The sequence below is a fragment of the Macrosteles quadrilineatus genome, unplaced genomic scaffold (genome assembly GCF_028750875.1).
Source record: "Macrosteles quadrilineatus isolate MER2022 unplaced genomic scaffold, UCM_ALF_1.0 Scaffold_4__1_contigs__length_99947679, whole genome shotgun sequence".
Lineage (NCBI taxonomy): Eukaryota > Metazoa > Arthropoda > Insecta > Hemiptera > Cicadellidae > Macrosteles > Macrosteles quadrilineatus.
The window spans coordinates 93,099,849-93,121,403 of NW_026542597.1; the positions used below are offsets into that span (position 1 = coordinate 93,099,849).

At 35.3% G+C, this 21,555-nt stretch overlaps 2 protein-coding genes across 2 annotated transcripts in view; both read left to right on the top strand.

The window, feature by feature from the left end:
- Nucleotides 1–9,098, top strand: part of LOC128991292 (probable multidrug resistance-associated protein lethal(2)03659) — a 57,840-nt gene extending 48,742 nt beyond the window's left edge. Inside the window, exons 17-29 of the mRNA XM_054414062.1 lie at nt 67–236; nt 1,007–1,195; nt 1,456–1,535; nt 2,039–2,189; nt 2,958–3,064; nt 3,698–3,821; nt 4,573–4,743; nt 5,062–5,189; nt 5,327–5,572; nt 5,777–5,949; nt 6,521–6,650; nt 7,275–7,385; nt 7,865–9,098. Coding sequence (XP_054270037.1) covers nt 67–236; nt 1,007–1,195; nt 1,456–1,535; nt 2,039–2,189; nt 2,958–3,064; nt 3,698–3,821; nt 4,573–4,743; nt 5,062–5,189; nt 5,327–5,572; nt 5,777–5,949; nt 6,521–6,650; nt 7,275–7,385; nt 7,865–7,927 — 1,843 coding nt within the window. The 3' untranslated portion in view covers nt 7,928–9,098. The remainder of the gene's footprint in view (nt 1–66; nt 237–1,006; nt 1,196–1,455; nt 1,536–2,038; nt 2,190–2,957; nt 3,065–3,697; nt 3,822–4,572; nt 4,744–5,061; nt 5,190–5,326; nt 5,573–5,776; nt 5,950–6,520; nt 6,651–7,274; nt 7,386–7,864) is intronic.
- Nucleotides 9,099–15,528: 6,430 nt separating this feature from the next.
- Nucleotides 15,529–21,555, top strand: part of LOC128993151 (probable multidrug resistance-associated protein lethal(2)03659) — a 39,471-nt gene continuing 33,444 nt past the window's right edge. The window contains exon 1 of the mRNA XM_054416910.1: nt 15,529–15,611. Coding sequence (XP_054272885.1) covers nt 15,529–15,611 — 83 coding nt within the window. The remainder of the gene's footprint in view (nt 15,612–21,555) is intronic.

The window sequence follows — 21,555 nt, forward strand, 5'->3', positions numbered from 1 at the left end:
CAATTAAAAATAGCCACTGTCCTTAAATAAATAAAAAAAAGTTTTTTTTTTGGTTGATTTGTACAGGGTTAACTTGGAAGAGTACGGATACGTTAAGTCTGAGAGTGCCTCATCCATTGCCCAGCCACTACAGCAGTCTCTAGCCCAACCCCTTCTACAGGTTGCCAACGCCAGCTTTATGACTACAACAATGCTGCCAAGCACTGCTACCAACACTACAGAGACCACACTCTTGAGTATGTTGGAAACTTGGTTAATTAATCTCTAAAATTTTGTTCTTTAGAAAATAAACACCCAAAAATAAACCATAAAATAAACCCAATTGCATGATGAGAGTTGAGTTGCATTGTTCCTGACAGACTATTTGTTTCTTATTCAAGACCATTTACTGTGTTTACTTAAAAGTCCAAAGATCATAGGTCCAGTTTAGAACCATCAAAAAGCTGCCGCCTTTCCCTAACATTGAACTGGCAACCCTCTGATTCCGATAAGTGGCTCAACTACACAGATACTTATTAACATGACACAATCGGGATTTTGGCTGTTGCCTAGTCATCGAACATGTCAGATAAATGATCAACGTCCTTAAACAACCTCTATTGTGAGGATAACACAGACTGACAGCTAAAATAAAGAGCAAGAAGAAAATCCATTAATAGTAATCAGGTAAATTTTTATGTTCTTTTGTAAATTTAAAAGTGAGGTAACACTTTTAAAAAAATACAGCCAAATATTTATTCTGGAGTATTGTATTTTAATTCAGAATACGGTAGTTCATGACATAATAACACCAACACTTAACACTGACAATTAATTAAGACTTGTTATCCCATAAATTTTGCCAAATGTGCCGGTCAAGGGGGGCTTATTTATCATAAAGACGTTATACTCAAGCTCAATTATTGAATGTGTAAAATAATGAGATACCGGTTTTGGGTATTCTATTCCCTAATTTGTTAGACTTTTATGGTAGCATATATTCTAACCTCAGCTGTATACTTTGCAGGTCTGCCGCTCACTAGAGATATGTGTGTATATGTGTTCTCCGCCATTACTGCAGCTACTGTGATCGTCACGTTGTTCCGTTCTTATCTCTTCTTCTACCTGTGTATGCGAGCGTCCCGTCGTCTGCATGACACCATGTTCAACTCCATCACTCGCGCCACCATGCACTTCTTCAACACTAACTCCTCTGGTAAGTGCTCTAACTAAAAACTTTAATCTTGGCTAGGAGGAATGTTCTAAATCCATGATAGTGATTTAATTATCGGAACATTTTGACACATTTTTTTGACATTTAATCCTATTTTTCCCCTATTGCATCACTCTTTCCCTTGTTAATGATACTATTCTGGCAACTTATGAATTTTGACATTGAATTAAACCCTTGCTTGCCTTCTGATGTGAATCTTTATTTTCATTCTAAAAGTCTAATGCAGGAATTTATTTTCCTAGGTCGTATTCTCAACAGATTCTCCAAAGACATGGGGTCAATTGACGAACAGCTGCCAGCCGCTCTTATAGACTGCTTACAGGTGAGTCACTTGATTTAAACAAACCTTTATTACCGCAAATGGAACTAACTCACCTACAAAAAGAGTGCTAGGCGTGTCATAACATGCAAAAAAGTGAACTTATTCCTTAAACTTGATAATTATATCCTTCTAGAGTGATTCTTCAAAAGATCTTAAAATAATCTAAATGTATTTTCAAAAGAATACATTATGTGGTTCTTATGGAGCCTTTTTTCTGAAGACACAGATGAATAATTTTACCATCACTCTAGCGAACTGTCAAGATTCGTGTATTATCTATTTTTGTTACTTTTTCTGTGCTATCAACCGCCCCAAACTATTTTCTTAGGAGGGTTGGTTTTGTGACTATCTCTTCTTAATACTGTATATTCCTAAGCAATTATTTTTTTTCTAAAATTACCTTCTAGTAAGTAATGCTTTGAACCTTAAAAAAAGTTTCTACAAAGCTTTTAGCTCTTAAGTTGTTTTTTTTTTCTTGACCTAGACGACTCTTCTGTTGACAGATTGGACTGAGCCTGATAGGTATCATCGTGGTGGTAGGCCTGGTCAACTATTGGCTCATGGTTCCCACCGTGTTCATCGGAATACTCTTCTACTTCCTGCGCAACTTCTATCTCTCCACCTCACGCAGCGTTAAACGCTTGGAAGGAGTCAGTAAGCAGTAACCTCCGCTTGTCTATAATTTAGTTACTTATCTTGATTTACTGTAGTTTATTGCTGAATAATTTTACTGTAGTAATCTGCATGAAACTCCCGTTAAATTCAACATAATTTTTAATATATAAGATTGAATACATTTCTTGTAGTTTTTTACTGATTACAAAATTTGTCCTTGGATTTTTAAAAGTTTTTTAAGGTGTGTTTATTACTAACAAAAATGTGATAATGGTTATTTGAATCGCCTTTGTACCTTTAAAAAGTTGGGAAAAATTAAATTAAAAGTGTTCAATAAACAATGTTAGCCCTAAAATAGCGTAATTCTTGAAGCTACAATTAATGTTGTTAACTTACAACCGTACTCATACCTTTGCATTGGTAGGGTTTTCAACTTTTACATCACCTAAAGTACTTATTCTACAAACATCTGCAACTACGCTCTTGGCTTAGCTGCTTATGAGAAACATTCTTTCCACAATAATTCTTGAATTTTGTTAACAATCTCCTTCATTCCCATCTATGTTTTAAGAATTAATATTCTGACCATAGGTCGCATTTGATTACAATTGGTTGGTGCTGTCTTTTACTGAAATTTGCTAAGATTCTCATTGTGTATGATTGCTTCACTGACTACCCAGCTACATTGTAGTTGCGATTAGAGCTTCGTCACTATCATAATTATAAGACTGGTGACATGACAATTGTCAGTAATGTTGTGGATTTGTGATTGTTGTGGAAGAGATAGTATTCGCTTCTTTGTTGCAGCTCGCAGTCCTGTGTTTTCCCATCTGAACGCTTCTCTGCAAGGTCTTACCACCATCAGAGCATTCCACGCACAACAGATCCTGGAGAAGGAGTTTGACAACCACCAGGTAACTCACAGTGTAAACTTGCTGCAAACTTGATGTAAACTTGCTGCAAACTTGTTGAGATGTAGGAAACTTTTCATGAAACTTTAACCATGTAAAGAGATTGTAAACTTGTAAAGGATGTGTTCAGTCAACATTACGCAGTTATTACACCAACCATGACAGAGTAGTGCTGGATTTCTTTCAAATCCCCTGATCAATTAGCAATTATAAAAAAAATAAATAAATGTTTACATGTGTCAAGGAATAATTCAAGTTTTACTATTTCTATCCCAAGAAAAACATAACATTTCACTGATCAATTATATAAAATTTGTTCACTAAAGCACTAAGCACATTTACTAGTATATTGAAAGTTTGTTGGTGTACAATTGAATCCAATTGGAATCTTGTTACTGCATCAATTTAGCTTTGTAAAAAGCAAGCTTCATTCTGTACAACCAATGACTGAAATCAAGCTTTTCATGTTTATTAATAACACTTATACTTTTTACTAATAAACAAACATCACCCTAACACACAAACAAATTGCATTTACTGTTTGAAAAAACTTCAATAATGTTTGTCAGGCATTTAAATTTGACCTCCTATTTTGTTGTTGACTTTTACTTTGTAACAGATGTTTCTTTGTCATAGGATCTCCATTCTTCAGCATGGTATATCTTCATTGCGTCAAGTAGAGCGTTCGGGTTTTGGCTGGATGGAGTTTGTCTCATCTACATTGCATTGGTGACATTTAGTTTCCTCTTCATGGGATCAGGTAATTTTTTTGACTTGCATATTGTTTTTGCACACGAGTAGATGTTCATTAATTAATTATCTTTTGGATTTTTTGTAGGGGAATATCCAATTTGAATAGTTCTTTTTTCCCTGGATTTGATGTATTTCTAAAAGGTGGACCTACTGTTTAAAGTGTATGTCTAAACACGTCATCCATACGTCCAAGTTTCTGAATGATCACATTGTTAAAGCTGTTTACCACCAATCTATAACAAAGGACATGCATAGCCTACTTTTTACTTTTACATTTTTACCTGTTATTGCTGTGATATAAACATTTATAATCCAGTCTGACTGGGTTACTGTGTAATCCTATGTGACAATGACTATTGCATGATTGTTTTGCTTAAGGACAATAAAGGATTTCTGACAGTACTCGACGTTGGGGCTCTTCCTTGCTCGTCTCAAATATATATCCGGCACAACATATCAGAGCTGAAAGTGCATGGTCGTCCCATAAGCATGTTTCCTCTATATCTTACTTCTCTGTGACTAGCAATTTGCCAATTATTATGATATGATTCTTATAATTATGTGAGGGTAATTAAACACATTTAGGTAAAATATTTTTCCCTTTAAAAACATTTTTCAACCTCTTTTGTGGGAATTTATCTTCAACTCGTCTAAAACATTACCTTGTAAAGGCGTACAAACAAGTTCATCCTCTTACAACTCCTAACTCCATTCTGCTCTGAACCAAGTTACTGATGGTAAACTGCCACTGTTCACAGAGACGTTTGGAGGCAATGTTGGTTTGGCCATCACACAGTCCATCGGCCTCACAGGGATGTTCCAGTGGGGCATGAGACAATCCGCAGAGCTCGAGAACCAGATGACATCCGTAGAGAGAGTCATGGAGTACACTGACATTGAGAAAGAACCACCACTAGAATCTCCTCCTGGTAGGCAATCAGTTTCATTTTCTCAAATTGTATACACCAAACCACTTTTCAATCTGCAAATGCACTGTGGGTGAAAAGGTTAACCCTCAGTCCACAGCCTTTTTCTCCTCCCGATCTCTGTTATATGTAAACTAAACAATGACATGTATGTTGTTTTGCAGCTTATATTTAATTAACTGTATTTAATTACTTATGCAGTTAAGTAAGAAAAAAAAACACGCAGAACATTTTCTGAGTCGGTTCATAATTGTAGTATGCAGTTCCATTCTCTTTTGATTTCACTATTGTTTTTTTCTATCAGCTGTTCACTTGTTACAGACAAGCAGCCACCTGCCACTTGGCCAGACGAAGGTCGAGTCACTTTCAATAGAGTGTTCTTGTCATACGGACCCAATGAGCCTCCAGTGCTCAAGAACCTCAACTTCACCATCGCTCCCAAAGAAAAGGTAACGATTTAATCAAAATACCTTTGTAGATGAACTAAGGCGTAAAGATTACATGGGAATAATTTTGAAAGGATCTTTCGATTAAGTGAATGGATTTCACACAACCACAACTAACCTATCTCGTTGTCTCTGTGCAGGTAGGTATTGTAGGCAGGACTGGTGCTGGTAAGTCTTCACTGATTGCGGCTCTGTTCCGTCTGGCCGAGGTGCAGGGAGAGATAGACATCGACTACATCGTCACCTCCTCCATCGGCCTTCATGAGCTACGCAGCAAGATCTCCATCATCCCACAGGAACCTGTGTTGTTCAGCGGAACTGTGCGCAAGAATCTCGACCCCTTCGACCAGTACACGGACTCGGTGCTGTGGAACGCACTCGAGGAGGTAAATTATTCCTAATTTGCCTTTAGGGTTTTTGAAAATATCCCCTGTAAATCTTTTAGCATAAAATGTGCAAGAATAAAATGTATGTTTTATGTTTATCTATAAATCCCTGAACTATAGTTTTCATGTTATGCTTTCCCATAAGATACCCCTTACTAATTGCTTAGAAAATCTAAAATTTACTGATTTTGTCTGGTGTAACAGGTTGAACTGAAGGAAGTCATCAAGGACTTGGCAGGAGGGCTGAATGGCAAGATGTCGGAGGGAGGCAGCAACCTGAGTGTGGGACAGCGGCAACTTGTATGTCTGGCCAGGGCGATCGTCCGCAACAATCGCATACTTGTCATGGACGAAGCTACGGCCAACGTCGACCCTCAGTGAGTATAAAAAAAGAGTTCTCATTTGCACAATAGTTTTTTCATACTCTTGGATTGAAAATTCTTCCAGAGACTGTTAAATGTTGTTTTAACTCTTTTGTATTGATTGAGTAACGTTTTTGTGTTTCTCAGGCCAGGGTGGACTCTTTTCCTGTGAGATAAGCCTACTGAGCTAACAAAACTTTTACTTAACCTTATTAATTTTTCTCAAATCGTAAAAGAAAGGTTTCAAAAATTTCTGACAGCCACTGAAAAAGAAGATCAAAGAATTTCTCCCCACCAAATGTAACTCCAATTGGGACTGTAATTAGGACCACCTGAACTGTAATTAAAATCACACACATACCGTATGAAGTAACATTTACCTTCCATTTTCACAAATATAATGTGGAAAGTGAAGGCAGAGTCAGACTGGTTTTGAGGTTCAATAACCAGATTGCTGTCTGGAAGATGGTTAATGAAAATGTGACTGTAGGAACCCATGATTGTACTAGGTACAGAAATAAACTACGTCACAACATAACATTTTAAGTTTCTTTCTATTTGAGTTTCAACTATTTCCATGTCATAGGACCGATGGCCTGATCCAGAGCACTATCCGTCGCAAGTTTGCCGAGTGTACAGTGCTGACCATCGCACATAGACTCAATACTGTCATGGACTCGGACAAGGTGTTGGTCATGTCAGCAGGAACAGCTGTGGTGAGTGGCGAATAGTTCATTCAGTTCATCTATGATAAGGTTTCCTTAGAGTTCCTGTCACCACCAAGTGGATTAACTCGCATGTGACAACAGAACTGTGTTTTTTACTTCACACACTACTATTCTACCCAGTTACCACCTTTGTGCCACTATCAGTCTCTTTATTGTTGCCAAAAACTGTACCAAGAAAAATCAATGCTCCCGTCAAGTATGAATCATGTTCTGTGATTAGGTTTATAAAAGGTGATCAACCCTTAATTAAACTCGATGCTATTTAAAATATGTGAATGCAGAAAAGTGGCATGATGTAAAAATATGCAACAGCAACTTAAGGTGTTCGCAAAACACTGTACACAATACAACACATTTGTGCAGTCAATGTGTTCATCAGTTTCTACCAAGATAGTGATTCAAGTTGAGAAATCTTTGCTGGCTACTATGGTGTTCCTTTGTTAGTACAAAGGAACACCATAGTAGCTTTAAAAATGTGTTAAACAGCCTAGTGGCAGTCCTTGAGATGTACCCTATCAAATCAACAAAACTAATTAAATTATCACCATGGTAGTATTATGACTCCAAATGATTCTGAACTGTACTGAACTGTTCTCTAACAATGTTTTGCAGGAGTTCAACCATCCTCACATTCTGCTGCAGAACCAGGAGGGAGTTCTGTATGGAATGGTGGAACAGACTGGCAAAGTCACACGAGACCTTCTACACAACATTGCCGCTGCCGTGAGTTATATGTAGTTAACAGCTGTTGAAAGTAGGAGATTGATCCATACTATCATGTAACTAGTCATAATGTCTCAATCTCTTCCCAGTTGATGGATACAGTTAGAGTAGAATTCCTCTTATTCATATAGTGAGTCTTGTAGCATTTGAGATTGTGGAGATACAGTTGGAAATAGTACGTCACAAGCCACCAAATAATCAAGAATTAGAGGCATCTCTGGTCTAAACCGCCGGGGGCCCCAGATTCTAAATACGGCCCTGTTTGCTTTGTTGAATATGTTACACTTGCAAACCCAAGGCCTTTAGATGGGCAAATACAAGGGTTTAGAGAGGCTCGACCAATAACACTTTCTTTAAGGAGGATAAAACAAAAATACCAGATTTTTTTTAGTTAGAGAATTTACGTTAAACATTAAAATATCATTTTAAAAGATCTACAAAATTAACTAAGCTAAAGTGAATGAAAATCTTTTTTGCAGAGCTACAGGAGAAAACATAAAGAAGAAGTCACATCGAGTACAGAAAGTAAAAAGACGTCATAGAAGTAATACGAGCCATGGTTGTACAGTCTCCATGGTAATTTGCTGGTGCTAAACACTCGACATCAACAATCGAGTGTCAACTTATCTGTCTAGTATCGCCGTAGTTCCTATGTGATCTTCTCTGCTGATTGTCAGCTGTTTCACACAAACCCTCGTATTCCGACTGTGTAAACAGTGTTGTGTTTTTAAAGACTCTCGTTCCATCAAGTCATATAAACTGTAAACTACTCATTTAATACGTATTTATTTACATAAGCGGTATCTTTGAGTTTCCATTATTATTAGTTCTTAATTGTGATCAACTGATATAATCAGTTATACAGATGCTTGGAGATTTCTGTCTGTGATATGTAATCTTTGTTTGGTTATAAAAAAATGAATCACATTGTTTTAAACAACAATCATCTCCGAAAGAATTCTATAACAGTGGTTTAGTTTGAATTCTTCTTTGTCATGAAAGAAATACGCTTTAATATTTGCAATTAAACCTAAGACAAAAATTTTGACATCACTTCTAATATATGTACCGGTGGTGCTTTAGATGCACTTAATTATTGAATAAGTGGTGCTTTAGATGTGTTCTCTGGATAAATATGTACAAACGATGTAAGCATTCTTAAAACTTATAATGTACAGTTTGTTAGTTTGTTCAGAGCTTTCATGTTACATTAACTCCGTATGGAGAAAATCGTTGAATATATTTTTTTCAATGAACACTTTAAATATTCATTTTAAAAACCACCTTAATAAACAAGATAAAGATGAACAACTATTTTTCTCCTTAAATTTTCTTGAGTCAGAGGGCTCCACTAAACTTACGTACCGTAATAAAAGTGTTGAATCAGACATTAACAGGGTTTTAAATCTTAGATTTCATTCACTATTGTTTTACATTATGTGTTTTACAAAATATCATCTAGTGTGTTATGTTATAAATTATATGCATCGTGGTTTACTTTTTACTATGCTATATTTTAGTGCCTTTCCAAGTGCCTAAATTTGCATACATAATTAATTGTATTATTTTATTCGTACTTTAGTTTGTTTTTAATTTGTTACATTACATGCTTCAATTCAATCACAGGTAATTTAGAAGATAAGTATTTAGTTCAATGTGTTCTATAATATTTTTATAATTTGTAAACAATCAAAAATGTTGATAGTGTTTAAATCATGTTATGTCAATATGTTAATTATGTCAATATAAGAATTATTTTTTAATAAAAATGTTAAACAAATTAAAAGTTTTTTCATTGCAGGAATTAAATCCTGATAAACTGGTTAACCTAGATAGAATTTGGATCAAGGTAGTTCTTGTCGGTAAATAGACGCATATTACTGAAGTTCCACATAAAGCTAAACTGTACGAGGTGAGAATTTTTATTTAAAGACTGCTGCAGCTAGCAGTGAATTCATTAAGCTATAACTGATGACAAATCCATTTGTAAAATTATTATCACTGAATAATCTTACTTTTGTGATAAAAATATCGGTTTCATTGATCTGGATTTAGCTATGCAGAGTAGTAAACCCAGACAGATTAGACAGATCAGTGAAATGTATCGACAGATTAGTGAAATGTATGGCGAGAACATGTTCTCGCCATACATTTCACTAATCTGTCGATGATATTCAATAGCTTTCACACCTTAATCACTTCAAAATCTAATTACAGCGTGCACTTCACAGTCGGCGGCAGTCTCAATTGGCGGCACCATTTTGAATGCTCGAAACCGGATGTAAACACAGCCGATTTTTCTCGAATTTCCGGCTAGGTCTTACCAATAGATGCCCACACACAGTGCAAATGTCGAAATTGCCAATCGCAGTGTTGGAACGGAGAAATTTAAAAACGGTACTTACTTAAAAAACATGCCTCGTATATTAATTAGCCTGCCGATGGATATCCTTTCATTACCCTAATATTTAGAAACACTATCGAAAAGGCACAACAAGATTGCTGAAGCTTATAACAGCTGATATTTGTTTTCAATGATTTATTGTGGGTGGAATTTTTAAATATTTTCTGTACATAATACAATTTGTTTATTTAAATTAAATAATTTTAGTTTGAAACTTCAAGATTGAAATAAAAAATATGAAAATTTAAGGAAATAAGGGAGACGAAGGTGAATTAAGTGTATGAATGCTCTGTGATGAAAATGTTTTTCGAAAATGGCTGCACTTTAGTTTACGTCCTACACTCATTCAAATGAAAATATCGATACATAGATTATTCGATATATAGATTATTTCATTCGGTTAGTTAGGTTAGGTTTTAAACTAACTAACCAATCAAGATATATCGAATGAAATAATAGATATATCGGTCGATATATTCATTCGAATGAGTGTAGGACGTAAACTAAAATGCAGACTCGAAAATTAATAAGATGTTCTCATATTAGCTTATACAAGATTAAAAATTGATTTAAAACCAAAAGGTGATTACCTACCATTACTTACCTGAATTAAAAGCCATAAAATCTTATCAAATAATGAAGTGGTACGGTTGAACTTTGATTCTAAAACCATTGGTGGATATGTAAGCATAACTATTTTATACAATAGATGTAAAGAGCTAATTTTTCTCTTTCACGTCCTCTTCCCGTTGCAAAACACGTGTACAGCAGCTAGTTTCTTCTAAAAAGGTTAGTTTTGTTCAAGGAAAGGCTTTAAGCCAGGATTTTGAATTGTAGGCCTATAAGGAGGATAGCAGCTAGCTTACCTTGAAGAAGTGTAGGAAGGCCATAGAACATTCAAAAGAGACGTACACACAATATTTTATCCCCTGGAGGACTTTTCAAGTGGAGAGAAAGTGGTAAAACTCTACCACTTGACAAAGTTCATATCATCCTTCTGAACCACCCTAGTATCCTTCCTACAAAGTAGCACCTCCCTTCCACACCTCCTGAAAATAAACCCTACCCCAACCATGCCTCTGCAATCACCTCTTTTATCAGCTTCTAAAAATCACCCCTACTCACCGTTTCACAATCAACAAGCTAGTTTAGATGTTTGTTTGACAAGAGTACAGACCTGTAAGTACCATAGAGATTTCACAAGAGTAATTTGAGTTGTACAGCCAACCGCCGTAGTTGAGGCCGAGCGCGTGGAACCTTCCAGGGAAACCGACCACTCTGTCCCTCTGTTCCCTTCTAAATAAAGAAACAGAATAACATACATGAGACACAACATAAATACTTCTACCTACAAGTATGGACAAGTGTGGTTCTACCTACAAGCGTGGAAGGTTTTGAGCCTAGGTTCATTCTCAAGCTACCAAGTGGTTGAAAAAAATCCTCTTCATCCTTGGAGTTGTGATTTGTCTTTGTCAGGACCTCTCCTCACACTACCACTGCCATCTAATATCCATTGCGGCATTATAAATTAAATTTGACTCAAGGATAATTTATCATTGGGACTTTTTTTTTGGATGATCTGTGTCTTAGATGGCTGTGGGGAGTGTGAGTGGGAAGAGGCTGATACAGTGTCACGCTCAGACATCGATGTGTACGGTGGCCAGTATGACGGTATGACTCATATTCTGCCGCCTACACCATGCGACTATGAGAAGTGATGTGTTGTCCGAAGCTTGGCGCAGTTCCTCATTTGCAGTTCAACCAATTACATCTTTGTTAGAGGAAATAAAAATGGATAAAACTCCTCAAAGAAAATAACAATCATTAGATAACAGTCGGGGTCACCATTTTGGTCGTGGTTGTTAGTATAGTTCAAATAAACTTACGACCAAATAATTAAGAGAAAAGTATTTTAATAGAAGAGTTAAAAGTGTGTACATTCCAACAAACAACAAAAAAGAAAACCCAATAACAATAATAATAAACGGTATCAGCATTCTGACACATACTTTCTCCCATAAGCTTGTCAACAACCTTTATCATGAGAAATGGACTAGTGTTGGGACATAGAACGAACCAATAACATCAATATTAGTATCGATAGTCATATCGGCCTTTAAACATCGATGTGAAAAAATATCGAAGTCAAAATATCGATATCGGAGAAAACATCGATATTTAATAAAACATCGACTATATACTAAATAAATTAAATATATCTCTTTATTCCATTAAAATTTTGTAGGTTACAGGAAAATAAAAATAGGTATAACCAAAAAAGTTAGCCTCTGAATGTTTTCTTTGTCCTTATCCCAAAAGGGCCGCTTTCCCCAATTCTAGTTTAACTTTAAATCTGTTGATAGTGGTTTAGACTCTATTTTCATTTAGTTCCACTTTCCCCAAAATAATTTCTCGGTTCTAGGTTTAAGCATTCACTATTGGAAAGGTTTAAGTTAACCCTCCGGCCGTTCAACTGCCGATCTATGGGTTAAATAAGGTTAAACCAAGAGAGAAGAATAACAGAGCTAATAGCTTGATTTTGATTGGCTGATTTTTCTTACTTTCGGCAATGGCAAATATTCTTGTTGGACGTTTGTTTAACATAACTTAAAATAAATTGAACTGTAAATAATTAATTAAAAAGTAGCATTAAACAAGTGATGAAGTGAACCAAACAAACTGACTGACACTTTGGTGTGCACTTTCGGCACTTTGGTGTGTACAGTGTTGCCATGTCACCTCGTAGCTGTAGTTTTAACTTAAACTAGAGAAATAATTACTTCCGATGCGAAGTGACAGGTTTAAGTGAAAAATAAATAAATATCGGAGTAAAAGCATCGATATTACCAATAGGCCTATATCGGAGTAAAATATCGATGCTAAAAATATACAGTATCGGAAGAAATCTATCGATGGAAAAAAACATCGACTATCGGCTTACAAACATCGATATTTCCGATATATCGACTATCAATGACCATAAATAGAAGAAGGTTATTCGTTAGTACGCTTTCGATCAGGTAACATTATCGTTACGCTGTTACGCTGTCTACGCTTATCGTATACGCCGATCGCCGATATTCCGAAGGTTAGCTGATAGTTGATCACGTTTTACGTTAATTTTCGTTTATAACACGCATTCTCGTATTCAAATTCGATTTAAGATATCTAAATTTAATAACGTAGATTTTGCCGACTTGTTTTATACCCGCCAGTAGTAACGAGCGGTGGCCGTAAGTTAGCTTAATTTAATTAATCTGAAACTATAACAGTCACGTTTGTTTATAATTTACCGTTTAAATTTATCTTGGTTAATTCGCCGTTTAATACCCCGAGACTCTCAGAGTTCAAAACCATCTTTGCGGGTGAAAGAATAAGTTTTGGGAGCATCCCGATCCACCACGAAGAAAAGCAATTTAAATTGATTAAATCTTATCACGCTAAATTCTTCGTTTAGAAATACAGGGGGGGGTGGCCATTATTATTTACTAGATTGTCCTGGGATGGCTTCAATCATTAACACATGTATAGCCTTACACTTCAGGAATATACATTTATAAATATGTATAAACTCTTAAGAGTAGTGTTATCGGTGTGTTCATACTGTGATAACACAAAATTACAATGTCAATTACAAAATTACAATGTACAATATCCACAAATTACAATGTTTTCATGCATTTCCTTTTGAATTGTTATAACGGTTCATTTTTTAAATGTTGAATCGCTAAACATGTACCTCAATACAGTTGACTTATTCTCCATAAAAATAACATGAGAATTTTAAATTTAATTTTTTTTAATATTGTCCGTAGGCCTAACTATTAGGTGCACAATAGGCTAACACTTCAATATACTAAATTATTTGTGTTTTTCAGTTCTACAAAATGATTTGGAAAGAAATTGTGAAATGTTGTGTTTTTAGGGTAAAAAATGGGAAAACCCCTATTTTTACCCCATAAAACCCCCCATAAACTCCCGTTCCCATAGTCCGATCATGCTGGTTCACGAACTTGTTCGAATAAATGTAGACACGTTTATACCAAATTTCATCAAAATCGGATCATTTTTGCTCGAGTTATCGTGCTAACGGACACACACACAGACATCACTTCGAAAACCACTTATTTGGGTCCAGGGGGACCTAAAATGAATATATCCACTCAAAACTCAAACTCGAAACAATACTTTCTCCGTATACTACGGTATAGGGGGAGAAAGTAAAAAGATTAAATGGAAAACTTCTGCTTTGTTTTTATTTCAAAATATATGTTCTAGATTTATTCTACACTTTCTTTATTTTAAATTTGAGATTTATTGCAGTGTTTAATCAATATTTTGTATGAAGTGGAATAACCTAAACGGCTACTCTTAGAACATAACCTGGAACATAAAGAAGGAATAGGTTCGTACAGGAAATAGACAAGTTCCAATGGAAGGAAAAACAATATTGTTTGGAAATTTTAAACAGGTTTGTTGCTCGCAAAAGAGTTAATAATCAGCCGATGGCTAGGCCTAATTTGATAGAATATGTAACATCAATCGCACCTTTAAGAGGAATACCACCACATAAATTTGCACTAATTGTAGTTTTTTTATGTAGATCAGAAAAAATCTATGGTTAAGTTAGTTTGGTCAATGGGATGCCTTTACTTTACACTTGTTAATGTTGTTAAACCATAACAAAAGGAGATTAAAACTTAGAAATATTAACTGGGTAGGGATGCTAACTTAGCGGGTTTGGCCAAGAACTAAGCTTAAACCTCAACACACCTTTATTTGCCTTCTCATATTTAACGAAGACAATTTCAAAAATTCCAATCAGGAAAGTATTTTTTATCACCATGAACCACAAGGCCAAAGCTACCTTATTAAACCAGTAATTATTCACAAACAATTATGTTTGCTGCCTTTAGCAGAGTTAAACCGATGTGATTCGAATGATTTATTGAAAACTAGCAGAGTACCCGTCCTTCGTACGGGGTTGGCATATAAGTATTAAATGCTTATTGCATTTATACTCAAGCTTTGCGTTTGCATTTTATAAAGGGAGGACACATTTTGATAAAATTTGCTTTTTTACAAGCAGCTTTTGAGCGAGTACGTCGTTCACACTGAGCTATTTTACTAGCTGCGTGTATAAAAGCCGGCGTGTTGCTTGTAAACTCGCCCCGTGTGAACGAGGCTATACTCATCTGTCCTAGAGAGTCATTCTAAAAGCTAGTAAAAATTTCCAAAAACTTTGACCAAGGTGAGGATGATATAGCTCCAACTGAGCGTCTGTAGGATTTCCTGGGCACTTCTAGAGCTCTGAACCTTTGATTTTAAAAAATCAATCAGTCAAAACCATTAACAGCTTCGGAACCCCTGGATTTTTTTGAGCACTCTGGGGGATAAATTCGAGTGTGGCTGATTCTAAGCGTAGGCCTAGCCTGATTTGTGTAAAAACGAGTTTATTCCCCCCTACAATTTTACGTCACATGGTGGCGAAGGAAATGGAATCATATTAAGGACGTCTCAATGTGTATTATCTTCCTGCGCCCAACAATACATTGGATTTATCCTTAATTTGAATTGTGTAAAAAACGGTCGCCAACTGTTCAGTCAATACTTTCGCTTCCCTTTCTCTTGGCACCTCTAAATTAATCCCATTTCTATAAAACTATTGTTGATTGGCTCTAAAAATTATGTCAACCCTCTAAATTAACAACGGTTGTCTTTTCCAGGTGCTGAGGAGGCATGGATGATGGGAAGAAGAAGAAGGAAGACAAACCAGCGCACCCGCGGGAAACTGCCAACGTCTTCTCCGCTCTGACCTTCGCGTGAGTTCAACGATTTTGCTAAACTTCTGGAGTCTGTTGGTTATGTAACACTGTTCTGGTTGTTTGAGGGCGATAGAATACTATTATTGGCCATTCTGCAAATCACTAGCAATATGAGAAACGATGCTGCATCATGACAGTTTTAAATCGTGTCTTACTCTATCAGTGCATTGCTCTAAATCTTACCTCGTGTTAACTCGACGATTTCACCATCTTCTCTTGAGTCGTGATGGTTATACCCTTTGGTTGATCACATTTGGTTGATTTAGAGAGGTGTTACGCATTATTGGAAATTCTAGCCACTGACATCAACGTGTTTTTAATTATTAATTAATATTCACTACCATGTGAATATTAAGTTTCCCAGCCCTATACAACATTGATTCAAGGTCTTATTCCTGGTTATCAAAACTCAAGAACAATTTTATACACAAATGATCTCTGGTTCCTGACCTGGATGATGCCTAGTTATTTAATTTCATTTAAGGTTACACTTTACGGACTTGCGATTAATTAAATCCGTTATGAAAGAAAAACTTTTCTAATCTCACTTGGTTGGGATTCGCTCTCAAAACGTGTTTGGAAATGGTCACGGTAATGGTATTTGTAAACAACATTTGTAAACATATCAGTGACAGATAGAAAAAATAATCTTGATCCGAACAGCTGTTCGTTATTTCATAGATAAAAATTGTGATACAAATTGGACGTAAACTTGACAAAAATCGCACAAAACTCGTTTGAAAATTTTAAAATTTAACATCGGCCTTATGGGTTGCCCAGTAACGATGTTGGTTGAACAAAATAACAAGTAAAAAGTAAAAAGTAAAAAGACTTGTAACATTTTGTGTTTATAACAACAAGCCATCCACAGTATACTAGCAAATTATAAAATACAGTACAAAGTGAAAAAAATAGTTGTAACTATAGAGCAAAGATTACACTGAAGATAACTCGATGTAAGGGAAAGAGCAAGTGATGAGGTTTTTCGTGTTGGTGACGTTTGAGTGCACTCTGGCGCCAACTCAATTTTTCACTCTTATTTAAGGGTGGATTTTACAATTGTTATGCACTATTTTTATAGTTCACATAATTTGGAATTCAGTTGAATTATAGTATTAAAGTTAATTGTAAGGGGTGGTCCATAATAACTGATTGCATTTGGTTTGTGACAGTTCAGCTAATTCGTGGGTTAGAGAGATGATTTTTGCGTTAAAATGGTTCCTTAATTAACATATTTTTTGCATAAGTTGTTCAAACTATTCAACTTTTCTAATTAAGGTGGCATAAAAATAAATAATGAGTGAAATCTATGCAATGTTGAACTATCGTCGGTTATCGTCAACTCGCCATCACCCGGTTGCAGCCCTTGTGATTTCTTGTCGTGGGGCTACTTGAAGAGCAAGGTTTTCGCCACGAAACCCCAAACTGAAAATATTGCAGATCTGAGGAACAGCATCCGTGACCGTAAGAAATTGCCGCGATACCAATGCCGATGATACGACGGGTGTTCAAGTTTCAAAAAAAGATTATAAACATGCTAAGATATCGGTGGACATCACATGAGGGGTGTAAATATAGCTTTGCAAATATAGATATGTAAATATTTTGTAAATATTTCTTTGAGTTTTAGTAAACTGTAATTGCTATTTTACACAGCTTTGTTTTATTTATCACTTTATCTATTTATTACACACCCGCAAAAAAACATTGCTTAGATTTCACACATTATTAATTTTTAATGCTACCTTCATTAAAAAAGTTGAATAGTTTGAAAAACATTAATATTAAAAAAATGCTATTTTTTAAGGAACCATTCAACGCAAAAATCATCTCTCTACCCATGAGTTAGCTGAGCTGTCACAAATCAAAATGTTAGTGGTTATTATGGACCATCCGTTATTACAATAATCTTTATAGTAAACAATCAATATACACTTTAATCGGACTCGTCTGTCTTCAGCTAAACCATCATACGAAAGAGCTCATGCTGAAGTTTTCCCTTTATATAACCTTTATAAACTATACTGAGATTTTCTCGGTCCCCCGGTACTAGACTAGAGTTTGATAATCACGTTTCGTGATCAACCCAATTTAACAGCTGATTACGTATTGGCTAACATATGTTACGTCTATTAAACACATATTACCTTTGTAAGTTTAAATAGAGCTGTAATTATTAGCGTTCATGAATGCTTAAATTTTGTAGAATATAAGTTATATGTGAAGAAATATTTTCGTAGCATTGTTTTTCTTTACATATACAGTATGTCGCCGAAGTGTTATAGGAGATGGTCGGGAAACATTCAACCTTATCGCGACGACTGAGGAAACCCAAGTAATAAGATACATTGTTAACGATAGTTCTCTTATATGCCAACAATTGTATACTTTCACTGACAGTGTAGCGTCTACCTAGATGAATGGCATGTGTTATCCAGCAATGGGGAGTGAAAGGGGTTTTGATTGAATGGAATACATAGACAGAATGAAAATAAATATAGTGTAGATTTTATTTGAACATTGCATTGGGTAAACACAATAAAAAGAACTAACACAAAGTCCTTGGTCTTCTGGGTACGACCGCGTCGGAAAACTAGGAGAAACACTAGTTGCTGACGTTTCGGCTTCGTTGCAGAAAGCCATCTTCAGAGCTGGTGAGTTAGTGCCTGTCACCAACTATATAAACAACTGCATCGTTGCCTGTCACAAGCTACGTCAGCAACTAGTGTTTCTCCTAGTTTTCCGACGCGGTCGTGCCCAGAAGACCAAGGACTTTGTGTTAGTTATGGTGACCGTGGAAGCCTCACTTCCTACGTACAATAAAAAGAACAATGTGTTTAGCGCAGGGTCTATACATCTATTTTGGGGATCTAAGATAACTAATGACAAATACACCGCTCGCTATTCTAAACGAAGAAAAACGTAAGAGGTGCTCTATTTAACACTATCCTTTAACCTGTTAAACTTTTTTAGGTTACAAAATCTATATTACCTTACTAAAAGTGCCAACTAATATAATTGACTAAATAGTCAATATAAATAAAATCCGTTCAGAGAACCAGTTGGTCTTGTGGTAGAACACGAGGCTTCGGTCTCCGAGTAGGTCTAGAGGAGAGGTCCGGAGTTCAAATACCGCCAATAATCAATGGACTTTAGCAATGTGATAATGTCGGGAACCTCTAGGACTAGCCTGAAGAAATGCAAAAAAAACTGTTTAGAATTAGAGTCTAGTGTTAGGATGTGAAGACGTGACATAAAAAGCAGTTAGGGGGAGTGTAAAATATTAACATCGACTCTCCAAGTATTATTTCAATGGCTATGTGATGAGATTATTCGGACAGGGGTTTGAACTTAGGAATTGTACATGGTGTGAAATTCAGCAATAAAGTACGCTATAGTTCGTTACAATGTATCCAACAGTCCTACGTAGTGGGATGATTAGTTGGACCAACACACGTGTTCTACTGATAGTTAAGTTTCGTACACTAGGCGTATACATGCCAAGGTCAGGCGGCTCAGCTGCTAAATTTACTAAATTATCAACGTTGTGCAAGGCAAGGAGAACGACAAAATAATTTGTGGGAAGTGTCACATACATGGGGTGCGATATTTTCGATTGACCAAGAACGTTCGTTGTTTTTTTCATAGATTTTTTATAAAGATCAATTTATCTTGATATTTCTCACGTAATAAATAAAGGAGCTGTCTGTGGATTTATTCTGTGGATTTTAGCATTGATTTTCAATGACCCTTTAAACCCAGAATCAATTAATTGTTGAATGTCAATGAAACTGTCGTACATAACCAAACCTAATCAGAATTCCGTGATATACCAAATTACTCGAAGTAACCGATTATTCTTTATTAAGCTCGTCAATTATTAATGATTAAAATTTTGTATTCTAGTAGAAATATTGTGTGATTTTTGTCACATTTCCTTCTAATGTTAATAGATATACCAATCATTGTTTAGGGAATACGTAATCTATTAAATAACAGAAAGTTTTTGTATAAGGTTATTTTTTTCAAACTGACACCGATAAGTTTACATTAAGAGTTGTTTACAAATAAAGCAAATAATGGGAAATAACTTTGATTGCCGATAACTTTTTACGAGAAAATCCAAAACCAATAGATTAATAACCTTGATTAACGCATATAATTGGTCGGATGTACTTTAGTTCTTAACTGTAAACGTTGGTTTTTGGTACGGTACTGGTTCTTTTCCGTTGAACCGTTACCGCCATTCATGGGCAACTATATGTTGCTTTAAGTAGGCCTACATATTTTGTTGGTGTACGCATATTCATCACGGAAAATTCTGACCAGGGTAATCTTCCTGGAGGTGATTTCACGACTAAAAACGAAGTATTCAAGGAACTACTTTTGTGAATAAAATATATTTTTTAGTGTTTATTTTTAAAAGGGGGTTTTTCAAGAAGCATTTTTATGTTCTTCAAATATGCTACATATTGGTTTTATTAAAATGTGTTATTAACAGTTTTTTTAAATCATAAAAAAAAAACTATAAAATACTTGACAACTTATTAATTTACTAAATACAATACATATACAGCTAGAAAATGGAAAATGGAAAATGTAAGGACTGCTTTCCTTCTAAGGCTTCATTACTGTATTTAATTTTTGACTTAGAGTCAATAGCCTAAATAACACGATGAATTTGTTTTCTAAATTCATATGTTATTTTGCACGGGTTCACTATTATTATTGTTTCCTAAAACAGAAGTTTATACTGTCCACCTTTTAAAGGCTAGACACATCTAATATGATGAGAATGCTAATGACGCAATGAAGCCGCTAGTATGCCCGAGCACGTTGGTTGTGTCGTGTGTGTGTCGGGCGTCGGCGTCGCGGTGTGTTCTGCATGGTTGATCGGGCGACAACAATGATCAGCTGATTGGTCACTAGTCACTAGTCAGCTGACTGAACACTGTACAGATGAGGCAAGTACAGGTAATGAGTGAGACCTTCATAGGTACAGCAGCACAGGTACTGCTAATGTTGGGAACCGAAATCAGAGATATTAAGTTTTTTTTATATAAGGCAAAATTTAAATATCAAGTGGACTTTTAGACTTCCAAATTTTAATTTTAAAACTCTTCAATCCTTTAATTTTGGCTTGGCTAAATAGTCTTCACTCTAAAACTAGCTACAACAATAAACACGGAAATGGAATGTTTGCAATGATTTTTTTACCACCACATGACTATGCTAACAATACTAACTTAAGATTTTATACGATTTACAGTTTGAGCATACAAATTTGTTCATGTCGAAAACAAAGTATTTACATATATTTAAGTTCAAACAGTTTACATATCAGATTCATACATATTGATCGAGATTCATGAAAACTACATATTTCTGAACTAAATACAAATCTTTAAAGTTCACAAATTATATTTAATTTTATCTACTTACATTATCACGAGCTATAAAATTGTCAAAGTGCCAACCCCTTTCCTGACTGATTCTGCCCCAATACAGTACCACGATTTTCCGGCTAGAACATCTACAATCAATGATACTACTACAACAAAACACAACTTGTTCCATCTTAACTATAGGTACATATATAAAATATATATTTATTTATACAAACAAAATAATCTGTACAACCTTGTTTAGGGGAGCGTTTCATAATCTCCAAATTTCACAAACTCCAACGCTTAAAATATTAAATGAACAGAGCGTTTCATAATATCCAAATTTCATAAGCTTCAAAAATATAACATTCAAATAATCACTGTTTCACAATATCCAAATTTCACAAACTCCAACGATTATTTCACAAAGTCCAACGTTAATATATTAAATAAACAGAGCGTTTCATAATGTCCAAATTGCATAAGCTCAAAATCTATAACATTCAAAAATAATCACCATTTCACAATGTCCAAATTTCACAAACTCCATCGTT